Source organism: Bombina bombina, chromosome 7 (genome assembly GCF_027579735.1).
Source record: "Bombina bombina isolate aBomBom1 chromosome 7, aBomBom1.pri, whole genome shotgun sequence".
In the NCBI taxonomy this organism is placed as follows: Eukaryota; Metazoa; Chordata; class Amphibia; order Anura; family Bombinatoridae; genus Bombina; species Bombina bombina.
Genome location: NC_069505.1, coordinates 31,725,732 through 31,746,190, shown reverse-complemented (window position 1 = coordinate 31,746,190; position 20,459 = coordinate 31,725,732). Strand labels below are relative to the sequence as shown.

Here is a 20,459-nt window from a genome sequence, read left to right as displayed (position 1 = left end):
ATATCTATCAGATTAAATAACTTTTTGTCCAATTTTTTTTTAAGGGGGGACTGATGACAGGTTAGCCCCCTCCAAATAATTAATATGGTTCCTTGTGTGCTAGATCTAACGAAAACAATAGATTAAACCTGATCTAACAAAGATCTAACCAAATGAATGAAGTTTGTCTAAAAAAAAATTATTTGGGGGCTAACCTGGCTGTAGTAAATATTCTGGGAACTTCGTTATAAGTGTGCTCTCTGTGCTGACAAGCTATACCCACAGCTCCACAAAGTGATAAAAAGCACATATGTATCTACTGTGAGTGTATATATATATATATATATATATATATATATATATATATATATATATGGGAAGTCAGCCCCTCAGTTAGTATTAGCACACACTCACTGTCTGCTGCATTAAAAAAACAATCCTTACACGGGAAGCCAGCCCCTCAGTTAGTATTAGCACACCCTCACTGTCTGCTGCATTAAAAAAAACAATCCTTACACGGGAAGCCAGCCCCTCAGTTAGTATTAGCACACATGCACCTTGTGGCTCACTGCCGTGAATCTGATGATGATATAGTGCAGTCCAAAAATGATGTTGTACAAACAAGTCAAGTATCACTTTGTCACTGTAAGTCAAGCCCCCTGCCCAGAACTTCTGCACGCTGCTCAGCTGCACAACAACCGGAGATCGCCATAGGAGAACCCCAGCACCTGATTGCAGACTGTGCCCCCGGCTGGTGAATTTATTATATATTAACAGCATGCAACATAAAAATTATATGTTAAATGCTACATAAGATTTGATAAACTTCAATGGAAGATGTCAGAGTGTGAGTACTAAGTACTTACCATCACAGCAGCTTGCAATGGCAAGGCAAGTTTGTCTATCTCTAGTCGGTCACTCCCTTCTCCTGTCCTGAGTCCTCACTGAGCCTCCTATGTTGTGTGTGCGCTTACCGCTGGCTTCTGTTGATTGCTTCCTTCCTAAGCATTGACTTTGTGTCACTGCTTTGCCTCTTCCTCTTTCTTCCCCCACTGTGCAGCTGGCACTGATTGGCTCCCCAAGAGGCAACTAAGAGAGCTGCCTCAATTGGGGGCTTATTGGCCATGCTGAGCTTCCATCCACCAATGGGTGAAGCTGGTGCTCACGGCTCATAGCCAATACAGTAAGCATTGCCAGCTGCTATGACTGTAAGTACAGAGTACTCTCACTCTGACATCATCCATTGCGCAATATATATGCTCCACCCAGTAATATCTGCACTGGCAAATGTGAGCCTTGTTCTGATGCCGATTGACACAACACATAACATAGCGCAGCGAATGGGGTAAGTCGCACAGTGATAGGCAGTATTTTTAAAATCTATATGTACATGAATATATACATATATATACAACTCAGGTCAGAGTTGTCGCTTTGGAAAGTACCATACACGGAGGTATTTGCCTTTGATTGCTTTCTTTACATGTGCATATGTGAACGCTTCTGGATCACCCTAACAGTTGTGATATTCACTTCTATGAACTGGGATTTATATTATCCATTTGCTTCCAACCTTTAGACTATTTGTCTTACTAATCACTAATTTAACCCCTTCTATACCTGGCAATTTCTCTGGTTTTTCATATACACATATTAACACATAAAAATAAATACTCGTTTAGAGGCACATGTTAAAATTTTGTGTGCAGAATTTTTTTAATGCGGCACTTAATTGCTGATACTGTGCATATATAAACATGTATTGTATGTTTAGACATTTTGTAATGCAGCATTTAATTACTGATATATTATCAGAATAATAATGTAATATAAATATTTTCTAACTTGTAAACATTTTATTTTGATAGAAACTTAATGAATAAATAAGGTAACAGTCCCATATATTGATTATATTGCAAAAAGGCCCAATATACAGATAACATATATAGACATTATTGCTGTGACCTTTTAATACAATACAAGGTGAATATGGGGCTAAAGTCTCAGGACATCTACTGCTCTTGAATGTTTAATCTTTCTCAGTCACAAATGCAATAATTGAACTGTTTTGTTTCATTTAGTAATCATCGATATACCTGTACCTAGCAAGAAAGATCGTATATGCCATTTCCTTACTCCTCCATTGTCACAGATTTGGACTAGACCAGTAATTTGATACACACAGAATCAGAAGGGGATTATGCAAGATGACAACGGTAGGTGGAAGTGGTATTACAGCAGACTATATTGACAAACAGGTTTGGGGAACATCAATTTGATTGTAAGAAACAGTTTGTTTTCTGCACTATAAGAAATTGTAAATATTTGTTTGTGCTTTTGCCTGGGTTCTTAAAGGGACATAAAACCAGATAATTGCAACAATTCTGTGTAGTGTTTCTTCTACTTTATTATAGGAAGTTAATTTGTTTTGGTTTGTTTAACAACAATTTGAATCTAAAAAAAGTTTTCTGATTAGTGGATGTGATCAGAGGTTTTCTTTGTCGTTCTTGGTTTTTCTCAGCTTGGGATTTCCACGCCATCTGATCTGTTCCTCATTGCTACAAGGAAAAGGAACAAACATAAGTCATACTGACACATTTATCCCTTGTAGAAATCAGCTGGTTATAACAATGCTTTGGGCTTTCTATTAAAATGGGCAGAACATCACTGAATACCATATTTTATTTTATCTAGTAAAACTATTTGGACATGTACTTTTATTGTCTATTTTTCTGGCTTTTTCCATAACTAAACTCATAAAGTTTAGGGGGGGGGGGTTTCTGCTCCCCATCAAGTTTAGAGACCTCAGACCCTGCAACATACTACACAGTAATTGCTCAATAAGTACAGTAGCTCATTACAGCAGTGAAGCCAAGTAGAGAAAAAATATCCTAAAGGCATCTTAACAAACAACTCTTAAAATCATTGAGTAAAGAAGGGGATAGAAAGTGGGGTTTATCAATGATCTATTATATCACCATGTGTGATTAAACAGAACAGTCTAGTGTAAAATAAAATGTTCCATTTTGTTTCCTTTTAGCTCTGTCCCCCTAGACTGGAAATTAATACCAATGGCACTACTTAGTGTGTATAAAGACTCCAGTTATCTCTTGCTATGGCTATTATCCTATTTTAGGAATAAGCTATGAAGAGTAGTGGTGCTGTGTATTAAATTCAAATTTGAAAACAGAATGGGTGAAGAACCCACTAGTGGAGAATAAACGTATAGCACTCTAGAGTCATAGACATATAAGGGCCGATTTATCAAGCACCGTTTGGAGCTTGATGCCCCTGTTTCCACGCAAGTCTTCAGGCTCGCGGAAACAGAAGTTGTGAAGCAGAGGTCATGTCCGCTCGCACTTTGATTAATTGGCCCCTATGTCTTATCACCGTATGAATTGTGTTGGGTATTTGACAACAGACGGTCCCTAACATCAAAGAAGGGGAAAGATCCAAAGATAAAACATAACTTTTAGTGATTTAATCTAAAATAAAACGGAGACACTAAAAAAAACCACACACTTATGTAGCTCTGCATGTGCTTAAATTCACATATATAATGGATTTGTGCTTAGATGCCACTGTTGACAAGGAGAATAAATGTGAATAATAACAGAATGTAAAGTTAAGTATCTTGCCCTTGGGGAAAATGTAAGCATATATTGTGTATAGTGTTATTTTTCATTTGTAACACTTTATACAATTGATACAGTAACAGAACGTTACATCAATTTAGATTTTGATAGTAGCACAATTTGGCAGTTATAGAAATGTTCATTATATCAATTCTCAATCTGCCTGATACATACGTAATCAGGTTGTTCAGGAGATCCTGACAATCATCAAATGACTGTACATGAAAGTAATAGGAACCTGATATTATTTACTGTTGGTAATAGGAAATAAATGGCAGGCGTGTGGCTTACAGCAGATGTTATCAAGTTTGAATAAGTTGAAATGATATGTAGTGGCCCATATAATGGAGTACTGCCTACATATAGCAATTTGGGCATAATCTGAAAATCGTTTTAAAAATATGCTACTGGCAGTTGTTAAGTCTAACAGTTTTGCCTAGAATATAGCTGTGTGTCCATGACAATGATAACAAACTTTCTAGTAATGTTATGATGGCTGTAAGAGCATTAGTGTTGCTAGTAATAAAATGCTAGTAGTGGCTGCACTTTCAGACTGGACTGGGTACACATCCTATGACCCTGCAACATGCTCAGCCCTGGGTGCTCACTGGCACTCACAGGAAGCTGTGCTCTCCCCAGAGTCACAGGCAGTTAACCCCAGACAGGCCTGGGTGAGAGGTCCATAGGGAAAATTTCAAAACAAATTTATACAACACACATTTTGCCAAATGCGGTAACTAACCCTTCCATTTTTGCTTTTAATCTTAGCTGAGAGCTTGTAAGTGAGTGCTGGACTTTTTCTGTGTGTTGTATTAATTTGTTTTGTAATTTTCCCTATGGGCCTTGCACCCAGACTTATCTGTGATTCTGGGGACAGCACAGCTTCCTGAGAGTGCCAGTGAGCACCCAGGGCTGAGCATGTTGCAGGGTCATGGGATGTGTACCTAGTCCAGTCTGAGGGTGCAGTCCCCTTCCATGTTTTGTATATGTCTAGGGTGATTACATAAGTCTGTGAACTCTGACTTGTTCCCAGTTTATTTGATTGAGAGCTGGCATTTGTATGGCTGTATCAGGTATCCAGGTTTTGGAAGGGGCCTTGACGTGGTACCTGGGCTTGTCCCATTTGGGCAAATGCGGTAACTAACCTTTCCATTTTTGCTTTTAATCTTAGCTGAGAGCTTGTAAGTGAGTGCTGGACTGTGTGTTGTATTAATTTGTTTTGTAATTTTCTCTATGGGCCTTGCACCCAGGCCTGTCTGGGGTTAACTGCCTGTGACTCTGGGGACAGCACAGGTTTCTGTGAGTGCCAGTGAGCACCCAGGGCTGAGCATGTTGCAGGGTCATGGGATGTGTACCCAGTCCAGTCTGAGAGTGCAGTCCCCTTCCGTGTTTTGTATATGTCTAGGGTGATTAGATAAGCCTGAGCACCCTTCACTTGTTCCCAGTTTGTTGGATTAAGAGATTGCATTGTGTGGCTGTATTAGGGACCCAGGTTTTGGAAGGGACGTTGACGAGGTACCTGGGCATATATATATGTATATATATATATATTTATCATATAGGTATCATATACGTATCATATTAGTATCCTACTGGTATCATATAGGTATATATATATATTTATCATAAAAGTATCATACGTATCATATCGGTATCCTACTGGTATCATATAGGTATATATATATATTTGTCATAAAGGTATCATATGTATCATATCGGTATCTTACTGTTATCATATAGGTATATATATATATATATATATTTATCATATAGGTATCATACTGGTATCATATCTGTATCATTTAGGTATCATATAGGTATCATAGCTGCATCATATTGGTACCATATAGGTATCATATAGGTAGCATATCGGTATCCTAATGGTATCATATAGGTATATATATATATCATATAGGTATCATACGTATCATATTGGTATCCTACTGGTATCATATAGGTATATATATATATATATATATATATATATATATATATGTATTTATCATATAGGTATCATATCGGTATAATATAGGTATCATAGCAGCATCATATTGGTATCATATTGGTATCATATAGGTATATATATATGTATTTATCATATAGGATTATGGGCACATTGCCACAGTCGGCAGCAGGATTCAGAGACTGACTTATCTATAAGTAAAACATACATACGTCATACTCACCTTCGGCATAGACTTTATATAGAATGACAATTAACCCTAACGCCATGAGTGTAAAAAAAAACAATTCAATGATCAAGATGGAAAATGTGAAGAGATAAACGGCAATACCACAATTATTTGTGAATGCATTGAAGATTGGAAACACCCAAATACAACCTGCAAAAAAAATCAAAAAAAATCATTGTGATGTAACATTGGGTTAATAAAATGTAGGTCCAACAGAAATACACATTAAAGGCATAGAAAAGTCAAAATTAAACCTGCATGATTCAGATAGAGCAAGTCATTTTAAGACACTTTTTTAATTCACTTTGTAGCGGAGAGGCAGTAGGATCCGCAATATCGTTTAGTTAGGCAGAGACATCCTCATCTTAAAAATGTAGTCTAAATAATTCAGTCCAAGTTTAAGTCTAAATCAGCTATTTATTTTGCTTCTAGCCACTGTTTTAAACTGGTGCAACAACAACTGCTAACAACAACTGTCTTAGACAATACAGTTACTCAAAACTAACAGTTACTCAAAACTGTAGTTAACCCCTCCAGTACTGTTGGATTTGCACCCTATACCTATAATGGGCACATGGTGACTTAACATAATGCCTGAATCCATAATCCGTAGGGAGGTTGACAGAGGGGTCTGTCACATGCCCCCCTCCTGGTGGGACACTCCGGCAGACCCGGCTTGACCCTTTGGCGGGTCAACTTGGGGATGACCGGACTAGGAGGTGGTAGGAATGTCAGTTTGCCGGAACAATCCATCTGCATTCCCGTTTTGCTTACCGGGCCGGTAGCTGATGGTGAAGTTATAGGGTTGGAGGGCTAAACTCCACCGCAGCAATCTACCATTGTCTCCTGAGACCCGATTAAGCCAGACTAAGGGATTGTGGTCCGTTATGAGAGAGAATTCCTGTCCGTATAAATAAGGGTTCAACTTCTTCAGTGCCCAGACCAGGGCTAAACATTCCTTCTCTACTGCCGCATAACTTACTTCTCGAGGTAACAACTTTCTGCTTATGTATGCGAGTGCTCTCCTCCATCCTCCCCGACTTGGCTCAGCACAGCCCCCAGTCCATACATGGAAGCATCTGTATGAATGAGAAAACGTTTGTTAGGGACTGGGGCAGCCAAGACAGGGGCATTCACAAGAGCCTGCTTCAGTGCCTGAAATGCAGCTTCACAAGCTGGAGACCACAGGACCTGTTTATGAAGGTTTTTTTTTAGTCAGGTCAGTCAGGGGCTTGGCGATAGTACTGTAGTCCGGGACAAAACGTCGGTAATAACCGTCCATCCCCAGGAAGGCTAGCACTTGGGTCTTAGTGATAGGTGTGGGCCAGTTAGCCACAGCCTCTACCTTGGCTGGCTCCGGTCTCTGGCTCCCACACCCCACTCGGTGACTTCAGCCATACCTAGATGGCACTTGTCTGGTTTCAAGGTCAGGCCAGCGGCCCGAATCTTGTCCAGAACCACCCCTACATGGATTAGGTGTTCCTCCCAGGACTCACTGTAGGCCGCAATGTCATCCAGGTATGCCCAAGCAAATTCCTGGAAGCCATCAAGGAGTCTATCCACCATACGCTGGAAGGTAGCAGGAGCATTCTTCATCCCAAAGGGCATGACCTTAAACTGGTACAGGCCAAATGGGGTGCTGAATGCCGAATTGGGGATAGTATCCTCGGCCAGGGGAATCTGCCAATAGCCCTTACACAGGTCTATGGTGGTCAGATAGCGTCCCCTAGCAATACGGTCTAGTAATTTGTCTACCCGGGGCATCGGGTAGGCGTCAGTGGTCATCCTTTCGTTGAGCCGCTTGTAGTCCACACAGAACCGGGTGGTCCCATCTTTCTTAGGTACCAGGACTACAGGCGAAGCCCAAGGGCTATCGGAGTGCTCGATGACTCCCAGCCGAGCCATCTCCTGTATCTCCTTCCGCATTCCTTCTTGGACTGCTTCAGGGATACGGTAGGGGGGCTGTCGGAGGGGATTCTGTCTAGGGGTCTCTACCTTATGTACAGCTAGGGTAGTGTAGCCGGGCTCTTGGGAGAACATCGCCTGCTTCTCCCACAGAAGCTGTCTGGCCTGTACCTTCTCTGTAGGGCTTAACCGGTCCCCTAACTGCACAAGATTAGTGAGGTCAGTCTGGGGGTCCTTCTCTAGTAAGTCGGGCAGGGTTCAATTCTCTGGGTCGTCTGCAGCAGGGGCACACACTGCAGTGACATCCTCTGGCCTCTCCTCATACTCCTTCAGCATGTTCACATGGAAGGATCGCTGGATCCTTTCATCTGCACAGCTGGCTATAATATAGGTAGTATCACACACCTGAGCTAACACCTTATACGGGCCCTGCCTAGATGCTTGCATCTTTTTGGTCCTCACAGGCTTGAGCACCAAAACTTTCTGTCCAACCTAGAAGACCCGCTGCCGGGCACCCCGATCGTACCACCTCTTCTGTCTCCCCTGGGCCACCTGGAGATTCTCCCTTACCATCAGGGACAGTTTCTCCATGCGGTCCCGGAGTTCCAGGACATATGGCACTATGGGGATCCCCTCCTGCTCTGTCTCTCCCTCCTAGTGTCCTCTAATGAGATCCAGGGGTCCGCGGACCCTTCTCGCATAGAGTAACTCAAAGGGAGAGAACCCAGTAGATTCCTGGGGCACCTCTCTGTACGCAAATAACAGATGAGGCAAGAATCGCACCCAGTCTCTGCAAGCATCAGTAAAGGTCCTCAGCATCTGCTTGAGGGTGCCATTAAAGTGCTCGCAGAGACCGTTAGTCTGTGGGTGATAAGGCAAACTGAGCAGCAGTTTAATGCCGCACACCTTCCACAGCTGCTGGGTGAGCACAGTGGTAAACTGGGTCCCCTGATCGGAGAGAATCTCCTTAGGGAACCCGACCCTCATAAAAACCTTAACCAGGGCATCAGCTACTGTCTCTGCCTCTATATTAGACAGTGCTACTGCCTCTGGGTAACGAGTGGCATAGTCCACCATGGTGAGAATATACTTCTTACCTGATGGACTAGCTCTGGCCAGTGGACCCACAATGTCAACAGCTATGCGGGAAAAGGGTTCCCCAATGATAGGCATAGACATAAGCCTAGCTTTTGGGTGATCCCCCCGCTTACCCACCCATTGACAGGTGTCACAAGTACTACAATAAAACTGCACATCTCAGTTAAAATTGGGCCAGAAGAAATTTTGGGTTATCCTATGAGCTGTGCGGTGGGACCCTAGATGTCCAGCTAATGATATATCATGCCTAATCCGCAGAATCTCTTGCCGGTATTTCGCAGGCACCACCAGCTGCCGATTCCGCGGAGGGGCAGTACTTTTCTGGGAAGGTTTAGGGATTCTATATAGCCTATCCCCCACCCACTCATAACGTTCCCCATCTACCCCCTCTTCTCCAGCATCTGCCCTAGCCCTATACTTCTGAAGGGTCGGATCCTCCCGGGTTTCCCTCCTATACGTCTCTGGGGTATCCCAGCCTAAGGGGGCCTGATCTAGGGTACAAGTCAGGGAAGAGAATCTTACCTGGGTCTCAGCAGCAGGTGGGTCGGTCTCGGCGGCACTGGGCTGGGCACGGGTAGTCACAGGGTTAACTTCAGCAGGACCCATCGGAGCGTAGGCAGAAACAAGGGGGGCCAAGTCATTTCCAAGGAGAACATCAGCTGGTAAACCCTACATGACCCCCACATTCACATGTCTAGTGCCCACTCCCCAATCCAAATGTACCCGGGCAACAGGTAGGCGGAACACAGCACCCCCTGCTACCCTCACAGCCACAGTGTCTCCGGTGCGCTGGTTCTCGGACACCAAGTTCTTTTGGAGCAAGGTCATGGTAGCACCAGTATCTCGTAGACCACTGACCTCCTTCCCATTCACTTTAACCAGTTGCCGGTGCTGTTGTCGGTTATCCCGATGGGCAGCTTGCACGGGGTCTGCTTCATGTAGGATGCCCCAGCATTCTTCCTCCTCTACGCAGTGGGCAGCAGGCTGAGGGTTACGTGGGTTTCCGCCGGCGGGTCTCCTCCAGGACTGTGCTTGGTTCGCTGTGTTTAGGGGACACTCTGGTCTTTTGTGCCCTAGTTGCTTACATCCAAAGCACCGAAAAGGTTGTGAGTAGTCCCGTGAGTTGAACCGGACTGTCTGAGAATAGTTTGTGGCTGAAGGCGGTGTGGTAGAGCGGTTCGCCGGGGGTTGGTAACTGGTAGCTGCTGGGGTGACTGTGGGTCAGTACTCCACTCTGGCAGGGGGCTTAGTGGTAGCAGTGTCCAGTTTGCGGGCATCCGTATACTCATCTGCCAGGCGAGCAGCTTCATGAAGTGTGGAGGGTTTACGGTCCCAAACCCACTCTCTAACTCCTGCGGATAACTTGTCGAAGCAATGTTCCAACAGGAATAGCTGCAGCACCTCTTCCCCAGATACGGTTTGGCACCCCGCCATCCAGTGAGCTGCTGTGCGGTGCACCTTACATGCCCACTCGACGTAGGAATCTCCAGCTAATTTAACAGTGTCTCTGAACTGTCTCCTGTATGCCTCCGGTGTAATCGCATACCTGGAGAGCAGAGCCTCTTTTACAGCATTATAATCCCCGACTTCTTCATCTGGAATGGCCCGAAAAGCCTTGCTGGCCCGCCGGATAATTTTCTGGATAATATGGTGACCCAGTCCTCTGCGGGTACCTTGTGTAGGGCACATTGTCTCTCAAAATCCGCAAGGTACCCATCAATCTCTCCTTCTGTTTCCATGAAGTTTTTAAAAGCTGCAAAATGTACCTTTCTCTTTTCCACTGGGGTTGCTGTGACTTGGGCTGTTGCAGCGCTGCTTTGGCGAAGTAGGTTGGCCTCCACAGCTGCTATGACCCGGACGATAATTTCGGCAGTCGGGTTGGGGCCATAATGTGCCAGTCTTATTTTAACCGCCCGGTCAAAGCTTGCTTCTTCGGGAGTTCTGTCAGATATGCTGGGCTCATTGGTTCCTTCGGGCCCTGGTACTCTATCCATCTCGGTCAGTATTGTAATAATCTCCCTCTTCCTGAGGTTACTGGCTTGTCTGCCCCGTTGTTCTAGCAGGTCTTTAAGGGTGGCTCTTTTCAGCCTTTCATACTGTATTCCCATTAGGTCCGGATGTGTAGTTGCTCTTCTGGGCTATGAGGACTAACCCGTCGCTTGCCACCAATTGTAGCGGAGAGGCAGTAGGATCCGCAATATCTTTTAGTTAGGCAGAGACATCCTCATCTTTAAAATGTTGTCTAAATAATTCAGTCCAAGTTTAAGTCTAAATCAGCTATTTATTTTGCTTCTAGCCACTGCTTAAAACTGGTGCAACAACAGCAACTGCTAACAACAACAACTGTCTTAGACAATACAGTTAGACAATACAGTTACTCAAAACTGAAGTTAACCCCTCCAGTACTGTTGGATTTGCACCCTGTACCTATAATGGGCACATGGTGACTTAACATAATGCCTGAATCCATAATCTGTAGGGAGGTTGATAGAGGGGTCTGTCACACACTTCTATTTTCTAATGTGCCTTGTTCTTTTTGTATCTGTTTGTATTTGTTGAAAATGAATACACACATTTCCTACACTAGTGGGAGCTAGCTGCTAATTGGTGCCTGCACACATTTGTCTCTTGTGATTGGCTGACTAGATGTGTTCAGCTTCCTGCCAGTAGTGCAATGCTGTTCCTTCAGCAAAGGATAACAAGAGAATGAAACAAATTTGCTAATCAAAGTAAACTGGAAAGTTGTTTATAATTGTATGTTCTATCCAAATCCTGAAAGAAAATGTTGGGGGTTTCCTGTCCCTTTACGATCAGGAATTGATCCAGGGGCAATAAAGCTAAGATGTTTGTATGTAACACAAATGGGTCATTTAGGTCACAAAACTAATGTAAAAGACATAGAAGTGACTATAACATCTGTATTGTACCAAAAGCCTATTATGGGGTAACATTGTGGTAAGTGGTGCATTTAAATGGCAGAGTCAGGATTCAAATAGAGCAGGCAGTGTCTGTAACAATGTTATACATAGTTACAAATGCTACAGACACTCTACAGCAGCAGCGTTTGCAACTACGTATAACATTGTTACAGACACTGCTGCCAGATGGCTAAGGACGTGGGCACTCCTGAGCTAACCTAGGGTTACTGTTTCACAAAGGATACCAAGAGAACTAAGACACATTGATAAAATATGTAAATTGGAAAGTTGCTTAAAATTGTTGCAGAAACACCCCAACATTTTTTTTCATGATTCGGATAGAACATACAATTTTAAACAACTTTCCAATTTACTTCTATTATCAAATTTGCTTTATTCTCTTGTTATCATTTGCTGAAGGAACAGCATTGCACTACTGGCAGCTAGCTGAACACATCTAGTCAGCCAATCACAAGAGACAAATGTGTGCAGGCACCAATCACCAGCTAGCTCTCACTAGTGTAGGATATATGCGTATTCTTTTTCAACAAGGGATACAAAGAGAATGATGCTCATTTGAAGAAGTGATTTTAAAAGTGTTAGTGTCTTAAAATGACTCGCTCTAACTGAATCATACAAGTTTCATTTTCTTATCCCTTTAAAGGGACATAATACCCATATGCTAAATGACTCTAAAGTGATGCAGCATAGCTGTAAAAAGCTGACTAGAAAATATCACCTGAGCATCTCTATGTAAAAAAGAAGATATTTCACCTCAAAATGTCTTCATCTTACAATAGTAAGTGCTCTGTGATCATTCAGCCACTGTACAGCTGTAGTTGAAAAAACCCAGCAGCCAATCAGACTCATCAGTGCTGAGGTCATGTTTTGCTTTACTGTGATCTCATGAGATTTTACTGAAATCTCGTGAGATTTCATAGTAAACTTTCTTAAAGGGCCATGATACCGAAATGTTGAAACACTTGAAAGTGATGCAGCATAACTGTAAAAAGCTGACTAGAAAATATCACCTGAATATCTCTATGTAAAAAGAGGACATTTTGAGGTAAAATATCTTATTCACACCCCATTGTAAAGGACTTTAAGCAGCAAATCAGTATGTTTGTCCCGGGACAGGCAAGGGAGTGAGCCTCGTGCACACTCATGTTATTTCCCTATTCAGTTTAAGGAAGTTTACTATGAAATCTCATGAGAGTTAAGTCAAATCTCATGAGATCACAGTAAACAAGTTCATGACCTCAGCACTGTTGATGCTGATTGGCTGCTGTTCATTTCTTCATTTTTTTTACCTGCAGCTGGGCATTAACTGAAAGATAACTTTTTACACAGGACTTACTCTGGTGAGCTGAGCAAATTGTGAGGTAAAATATCTTCCTTTTTTACATAGAGATGCTCAGGTGATATTTTCCTATCAGCTTTTTACAGTTATACTGCATCAGTTTTAAGTGATTTAGCATATAAGTATTATGTCCCTCTAAGTTGAGTAGGAAAATAACATGATTGTGCCTGCACATGCTAGAAGCACGGTCCCTTGCAAGTCCTGAGACTAGCAACCTGATTGGATGCGTTTAGTCCATTTACAATACGATGTGGCTACTGAGGAAAATTTGAGGTAAAATATATTTTTTTACATAGAGATGAGCAGGTGATATTTTCTAGTTAGTTTATACAGCTATTTTGCATCAATTTCAAGTGCTTAAACATTTGGGTATCGCGTTCCTTTAATTTTGACTTCTCTGTCTCTTTAATAGAGAGCAATATTCCTTTAAATAAGATAACTCTATAAATGAACTGAAGCTTTAATTATTTTTGGGTAGTGGTGAAGTGCCATATTTGTGTTTATAATGAGATATCTGATTTGACATTCTCATTTAGTAGACGTTCGTCTGGTTAGCTTAGAACTCCACCCATAGGAATCTGTGCAACCCAGGGACCCTATGCCCACACTTGTCTATGGTTGTCCATAACCAGTTTTATAAGTGCCAGCCACATGTTCAGTGCCAGGAAGCAATCTCATTCATTTGAGTCTGGGCTATGGGATCTTATGGTTAGGAACCTAGAAATAGTTTCTATGACTGATAAGAAAAATGGGTTGTGGTGTCAAAGAACAAAAACAGCTATTTCATATACATAAAGCACTACCATGTCCCGCACTAGCACTACCGTATCCTACATTAGCACTACCATGTCCCGCACTAGCACTACCGTGTACCGCACTAGCACTATCGTGTACCGCACTAGCACTACCATGTACTGCACTAGCACTACCGTGTACCGCACTAGCACTACCATGTACCGCCCTAGCACTACTGTGTACCGCACTAGCACTACCGTGTACCGCACTAGCACTACCGTGTACCTCACTAGCACTACTGTGTCCCGCACTAGCACTACCGTGTACCGCACTAGCACTACCGTGTACCTCACTAGCACTACTGTGTCCCACACTAGCACTACCATGTACCGCACTAGCACTACTGTGTACCGCACTAGCACTACCGTGTACCGCACTAGCACTACCGTGTACCTCACTAGCACTACCGTGTCCCGCACTAGCACTACCGTGTCCCGCACAAGCACTACCGTGTCCCACACTAGCACTACCATGTCCCACACTAGCACTACCGCGTCCCACACTAGCACTACCGTGTCCCGCACTTGCACTACCATGTACTACACTAGCACTACCATGTCCTGCACTAGCACTACCGTGTACCGCACTAGCACTACCTTGTCCCACACTAGCACTCTTGTGTACCGCACTAGCACTACTGTGTACCGCACTAGCACTCTTGTGTACCGCACTAGCACTACCATGTACCGCACTAGCACTACCGTGTACCGCACTAGCACTACGGCGTACCACACTAGCACTACCGTGTCCCGCACTAACACTACCATGTCCCACACTAGCACTACCGTGTACCGCACTAGCACTTTTGTGTACCGCACTAGCACTACCGTGTCCCGCACTAGCAGTACAGTGTACCGCACTATAACTACCGTGTACCGCACTAGCACTACCGTGTACCGCACTAGCACTACCGTGTACCGCACTACCATGTACCGCACTAGCACTACTGTGTCCCACACTAGCACTACCGTGTCCCACACTAGCACTACCGTATCCCGCACTAGCACTACCGTGTACCGCACTAGCACTACCGTGTACCGCACTAGCACTACCGTGTACCGCACTAACACTAACGTGTACCAAACTAGCACTACCATGTCCCGCAATAGCACTACCATGTCCCGCAATAGCACTACCATGTACCGCACTAGCACTACCGTGTACTGCACTAGCACTACTGTGTCCCACACTAGCACTACCGTGTCCCACACTAGCACTACCGTATCCCGCACTAGCACTACCGTGTACCGCACTAGCACTACCGTGTACCACACTAGCACTCTTGTGTACCGCACTAGCACTACCGTGTACCGCACTAGCACTACCGTGTACCGCACTAACACTAACGTGTACCAAACTAGCACTACCATGTCCCGCAATAGCACTACCATGTCCCGCAATAGCACTACCGTGTACTGCACTAGCACTATCGCGTCCCACACTTACACTACCTTGTCCCACACTAGCACTACCATGTACTGCACTAGCACTACCGTGTCCCACACTAGCACTACTGTGTCCCGCACTAGCACTACCGTGTCCCACACTAGCACTACCGTGTCCCACACTAGCACTACCGTGTCCCGCACTAGCACTACCGTGTACCGCACTAGCACTCTTGTGTACAGCACTAGCACTACTGTGTACCGCACTAGCACTACTGTGTACAGCACTAGCACTACCGTGTCCTGCACTAGCACTACCGTATCCCGCACTAGCACTACCGTGTCCCACACTAGCACTACCGTATCCCGCACTAGCACTACTGTGTCCTGCACTAGCACTACCGTATTCCGCACTAGCACTACCGTGTCCCGCAGTAGCACTACCGTATCTCGCACTAGCACTACCGTATCCCGCACTAGCACTACCGTGTACCACACTAGCACTACCTGGTACCGCACTAGCACTACCGTGTCCCGCACTAGCACTACCGTGTCCCGCATTAGCACTACCATGTACTGCATTAGCGATCCACTTGTAATCTGTGCTATTAAAGGGAAAAACAATCTTACAGTACACTGTCCCTTTAATACACATTTCTATCATATCCCCTCTAAGCTACACATATTAAAGAGACAGTTACACACTGTAATTACAAGACAATGTTGTCTTAATGTTTTTATAACAAATTAACATCTTTTTAATGCAATTCATTTTCAATAGCCAAACTCCACCTACCATTTGCCTTATTTGTAGGAGCCAATCAGGGCTTTAGTCTGCATACAACAATGCTAACCACTGTCATTGTCTTTGTGTTGCAGTTACGAACGTATATGTAGCATGGTTAGCAATGCAAAATCAGCAAGTGAATTTCCTGTTTTGAGAATTTGAAATGACTCAATTTTCATAGCTAAATTACATGAAAAGGGGGGAAAATAAAGAAGGAAAAAACATAATTTATGCTTACCTGATAAATTCCTTTCTTCTGTAGTGTGATCAGTCCACGGGTCATCATTACTTCTGGGATATTACTCCTCCCCAACAGGAAGTGCAAGAGGATTCACCCAGCAGAGCTGCATATAGCTCCTCCCCTCTACGTCACTCCCAGTCATTCGACCAAGGACCAACGAGAAAGGAGAAGCCAAGGGTGTAGTGGTGACTGGAGTATAATTTAAAAAATATTTACCTGCCTTAAAAACAGGGCGGGCCGTGGACTGATCACACTACAGAAGAAAGGAATTTATCAGGTAAGCATAAATTATGTTTTCTTCTGTTAAGTGTGATCAGTCCACGGGTCATCATTACTTCTGGGATACCAATACCAAAGCAAAAGTACACGGATGACGGGAGGGATAGGCAGGCTCTTTATACAGAAGGAACCACTGCCTGAAGAACCTTTCTCCCAAAAATAGCCTCCGAGGAAGCAAAAGTGTCAAATTTGTAAAATTTGGAAAAAGTATGAAGCGAAGACCAAGTTGCAGCCTTGCAAATCTGTTCAACAGAGGCCTCATTCTTAAAGGCCCAAGTGGAAGCCACAGCTCTAGTAGAATGAGCTGTAATTCTTTCAGGAGGCTGCTGTCCAGCAGTCTCATAGGCTAAACGAATTATGCTACGAAGCCAAAAAGAAAGAGAGGTAGCAGAAGCCTTTTGACCTCTCCTCTGACCAGAGTAAACGACAAACAGAGAAGACGTTTGTCGAAATTCCTTAGTTGCCTGTAAGTAAAACTTTAGGGCACGAACTACATCCAGATTGTGCAGAAGACGTTCCTTCTTCGAAGAAGGATTTGGACACAAAGAAGGAACAACAATCTCTTGATTGATATTCCTGTTAGTGACTACCTTAGGTAAGAACCCAGGTTTAGTACGCAGAACTACCTTATCCGAATGAAAAATCAAATAAGGAGAATCACAATGTAAGGCTGATAACTCAGAGACTCTTCGAGCCGAGGAAATAGCCATTAAAAATAGAACTTTCCAAGATAACAACTTTATATCAATGGAATGAAGAGGTTCAAACGGAACGCCCTGTAAAACGTTAAGAACAAGGTTTAAACTCCATGGCGGAGCAACAGTTTTAAACACAGGCTTAATCCTGGCCAAAGCCTGACAAAAAGCCTGAACGTCTGGAACTTCTGACAGACGTTTGTGCAACAGAATGGACAGAGCTGAGATCTGTCCCTTTAATGAACTAGCAGATAAACCCTTTTCTAAACCTTCTTGTAGAAAAGACAATATCCTAGGAATCCTAACCTTACTCCAAGAGTAACCTTTGGATTCGCACCAATATAGGTATTTACGCCATATCTTATGGTAAATCCTTCTGGTAACAGGCTTCCTAGCCTGTATTAAGGTATCAATGACTGACTCAGAAAACCCACGTTTTGATAAAATCAAACGTTCAATTTCCAAGCAGTCAGCTTCAGAGAAGTTAGATTTTGATGTTTGAAAGGACCCTGTATCAGAAGGTCCTGTTTCAGAGGTAGAGACCAAGGTGGACAGGATGACATGTCCACCAGGTCTGCATACCAAGTCCTGCGTGGCCATGCAGGTGCTATTAGAATAACTGATGCTCTCTCCTGTTTGATTCTGGCAATCAATCGAGGAAGCATCGGGAAGGGTGGAAACACGTAAGCCATCCTGAAGTCCCAAGGTGCTGTCAGGGCATCTATCAGGACTGCTCCTGGATCCCTGGATCTGGACCCGTAACGAGGAAGCTTGGCGTTCTGTCGAGACGCCATGAGATCTATCTCCGGTTTGCCCCAATGACGAAGTATTTGGGCAAAGACCTCCGGATGAAGTTCCCACTCCCCCGGATGAAAAGTCTGACGACTTAAGAAATCCGCCTCCCAGTTCTCCACTCCCGGGATGTGGATTGCTGACAGGTGGCAAGAGTGAGACTCTGCCCAGCGAATTATCCTTGTTACTTCCATCATTGCTAGGGAGCTTCTTGTCCCTCCCTGATGGTTGATGTAAGCTACAGTCGTGATGTTGTCCGACTGAAACCTGATGAAACCCCGAGTTGTCAACTGAGGCCAAGCCAGGAGGGCATTGAGAACTGCTCTCAATTCCAGAATGTTTATTGGTAGGAGACTCTCCTCCTGACTCCATTGTCCCTGAGCCTTCAGAGAATTCCAGACGGCACCCCAACCTAGAAGGCTGGCGTCTGTTGTTACAATTGTCCAGTCTGGCCTGCTGAATGGCATCCCCCTGGACAGATGTGGCCGAGAAAGCCACCATAGAAGAGAATTTCTGGTCTCTTGATCCAGATTCAGAGAAGGGGACAAGTCTGAGTAATCTCCATTCCACTGACTTAGCATGCACAGTTGCAGTGGTCTGAGGTGTAAGCGTGCAAAGGGTACTATGTCCATTGCCGCTACCATTAAGCCGATTACCTCCATGCATTGAGCCACTGACGGGTGTTGAATGGAATGAAGGGTGCGGCAAGCACTTTGAAGTCTTGTTAACCTGTCTTCTGTCAGGTAAATCTTCATTTCTACAGAATCTATAAGAGTCCCCAGGAAGGGAACTCTTGTGAGTGGAACGAGTGAACTTTTCTTTTCGTTCACCTTCCATCCATGTGACCTTAGAAATGCCAGTACTAACTCTGTATGAGACTTGGCAGTTTGAAAGCTTGAAGCTTGTATCAGAATGTCGTCTAGGTACGGAGCTACCGAGATTCCCCGCGGTCTTAGTACCGCCAAAAGAGCACCCAGAACCTTTGTGAAGATTCTTGGAGCTGTAGCCAATCCGAATGGAAGAGCTACAAACTGGTAATGCCTGTCTAGAAAGGCAAACCTTAGATACCGGTAATGATCCTTGTGGATCGGTATGTGAAGGTAAGCATCCTTTAAATCCACTGTGGTCATGTACTGACCTTCTTGGATCATGGGTAAAATTGTCCGAATAGTCTCCATTTTGAAAGATGGAACTCTTAGAAATTTGTTTAGGATCTTTAAATCCAGGATTGGTCTGAAAGTTCCCTCTTTTTTGGGAACCACAAACAGATTTGAGTAAAACCCTTGTCCCTGTTCCGATCGAGGAACTGGATGGATTACTCCCATTAACAAAAGTTCTTGTACGCAGCGTAGAAACGCTTCTTTCTTTGTTTGGTTTGTTGACAACCTTGACAGTTGAAATCTCTCTCTTGGAGGAGAGTATTTGAAGTCCAGAAGGTATCCCTGAGATATTATCTCTAGCGCCCAGGGATCCTGGACATCTCTTGCCCAAGCCTGGGCGAAGAGAGAAAGTCTGCCCCCCACTAGATCCGATCCCGGATCGGGGGCCCTCAATTCATGCTGTTTTAGTGGCATCAGCAGGTTTCCTGGCCTGCTTGCCCTTGATCCAGGACTGGTTAGGTCTCCAGCCTTGTCTGACGCGAGCACCAGATCCTTCTTGTTTTGGAGCAGTGGAAGTTGATGCTGCTCCTGCTTTGAAATTCCGAAAGGAACGAAAATTAGACTGTCTAGCCTTAGGTCTGGCTTTGTCTTGAGGTAGGGCGTGGCCCTTACCTCCTGTAATGTCAGCGATAATTTCTTTCAAACCGGGCCCAAATAAGGTCTGCCCTTTGAAAGGTATATTAAGTAATTTGGACTTAGAAGTTACATCAGCTGACCAGGATTTTAGCCACAGTGCTCTGCGCGCCTGAATGGCGAATCCGGAATTCTTAGCCGTAAGTTTAGTTAAATGTACTACGGCTTCCGAAATGAATGAATTAGCTAGCTTAAGTATTCTAAGCCTGTCCGAAATGTCGTCCAGCGTAGCTGAACTAAGGTTCTCTTCCAGAGACTCAATCCAGAATGCTGCTGCAGCCGAGACCGGCGTAATGCATGCAAGGGGTTGCAATATAAAACCTTGTTGAACAAACATTTTCTTAAGGTAACCCTCTAACTTTTTATCACAGTCAACTACAATCTCACAGCTCTGTTAGATTACTTCCCTCAAACAAGCTTTGAAGACCCCTGAGTTCTGTAGAGATAAACCGGAACATGCAGGAAAAAACAATGAGCTTCTGACTGAAATTTTTGATGCGTAGCAAAAAGCGCCAAAAAAAGGTCCCTCCCCCTCACACACAACAGTGAGAGAGATCAGAAAACTGTCATAATTAGATAAAGCAACTGCCAAGTGGAAAAATAGT

At 44.0% G+C, this 20,459-nt stretch overlaps 1 protein-coding gene across 1 annotated transcript in view; it reads right to left on the bottom strand.

Moving 5' to 3' along the window:
- Nucleotides 1–2,496: 2,496 nt before the first annotated feature.
- Nucleotides 2,497–20,459, bottom strand: part of LOC128636193 (transmembrane protein 272) — a 73,347-nt gene continuing 55,384 nt past the window's right edge. The window contains exons 4-5 of the mRNA XM_053689240.1: nt 5,801–5,956; nt 2,497–2,537 (exon numbers count right to left, since the gene is read on the bottom strand). Of these exons, the coding sequence (XP_053545215.1) occupies nt 2,497–2,537; nt 5,801–5,956 (197 nt within the window). The remainder of the gene's footprint in view (nt 2,538–5,800; nt 5,957–20,459) is intronic.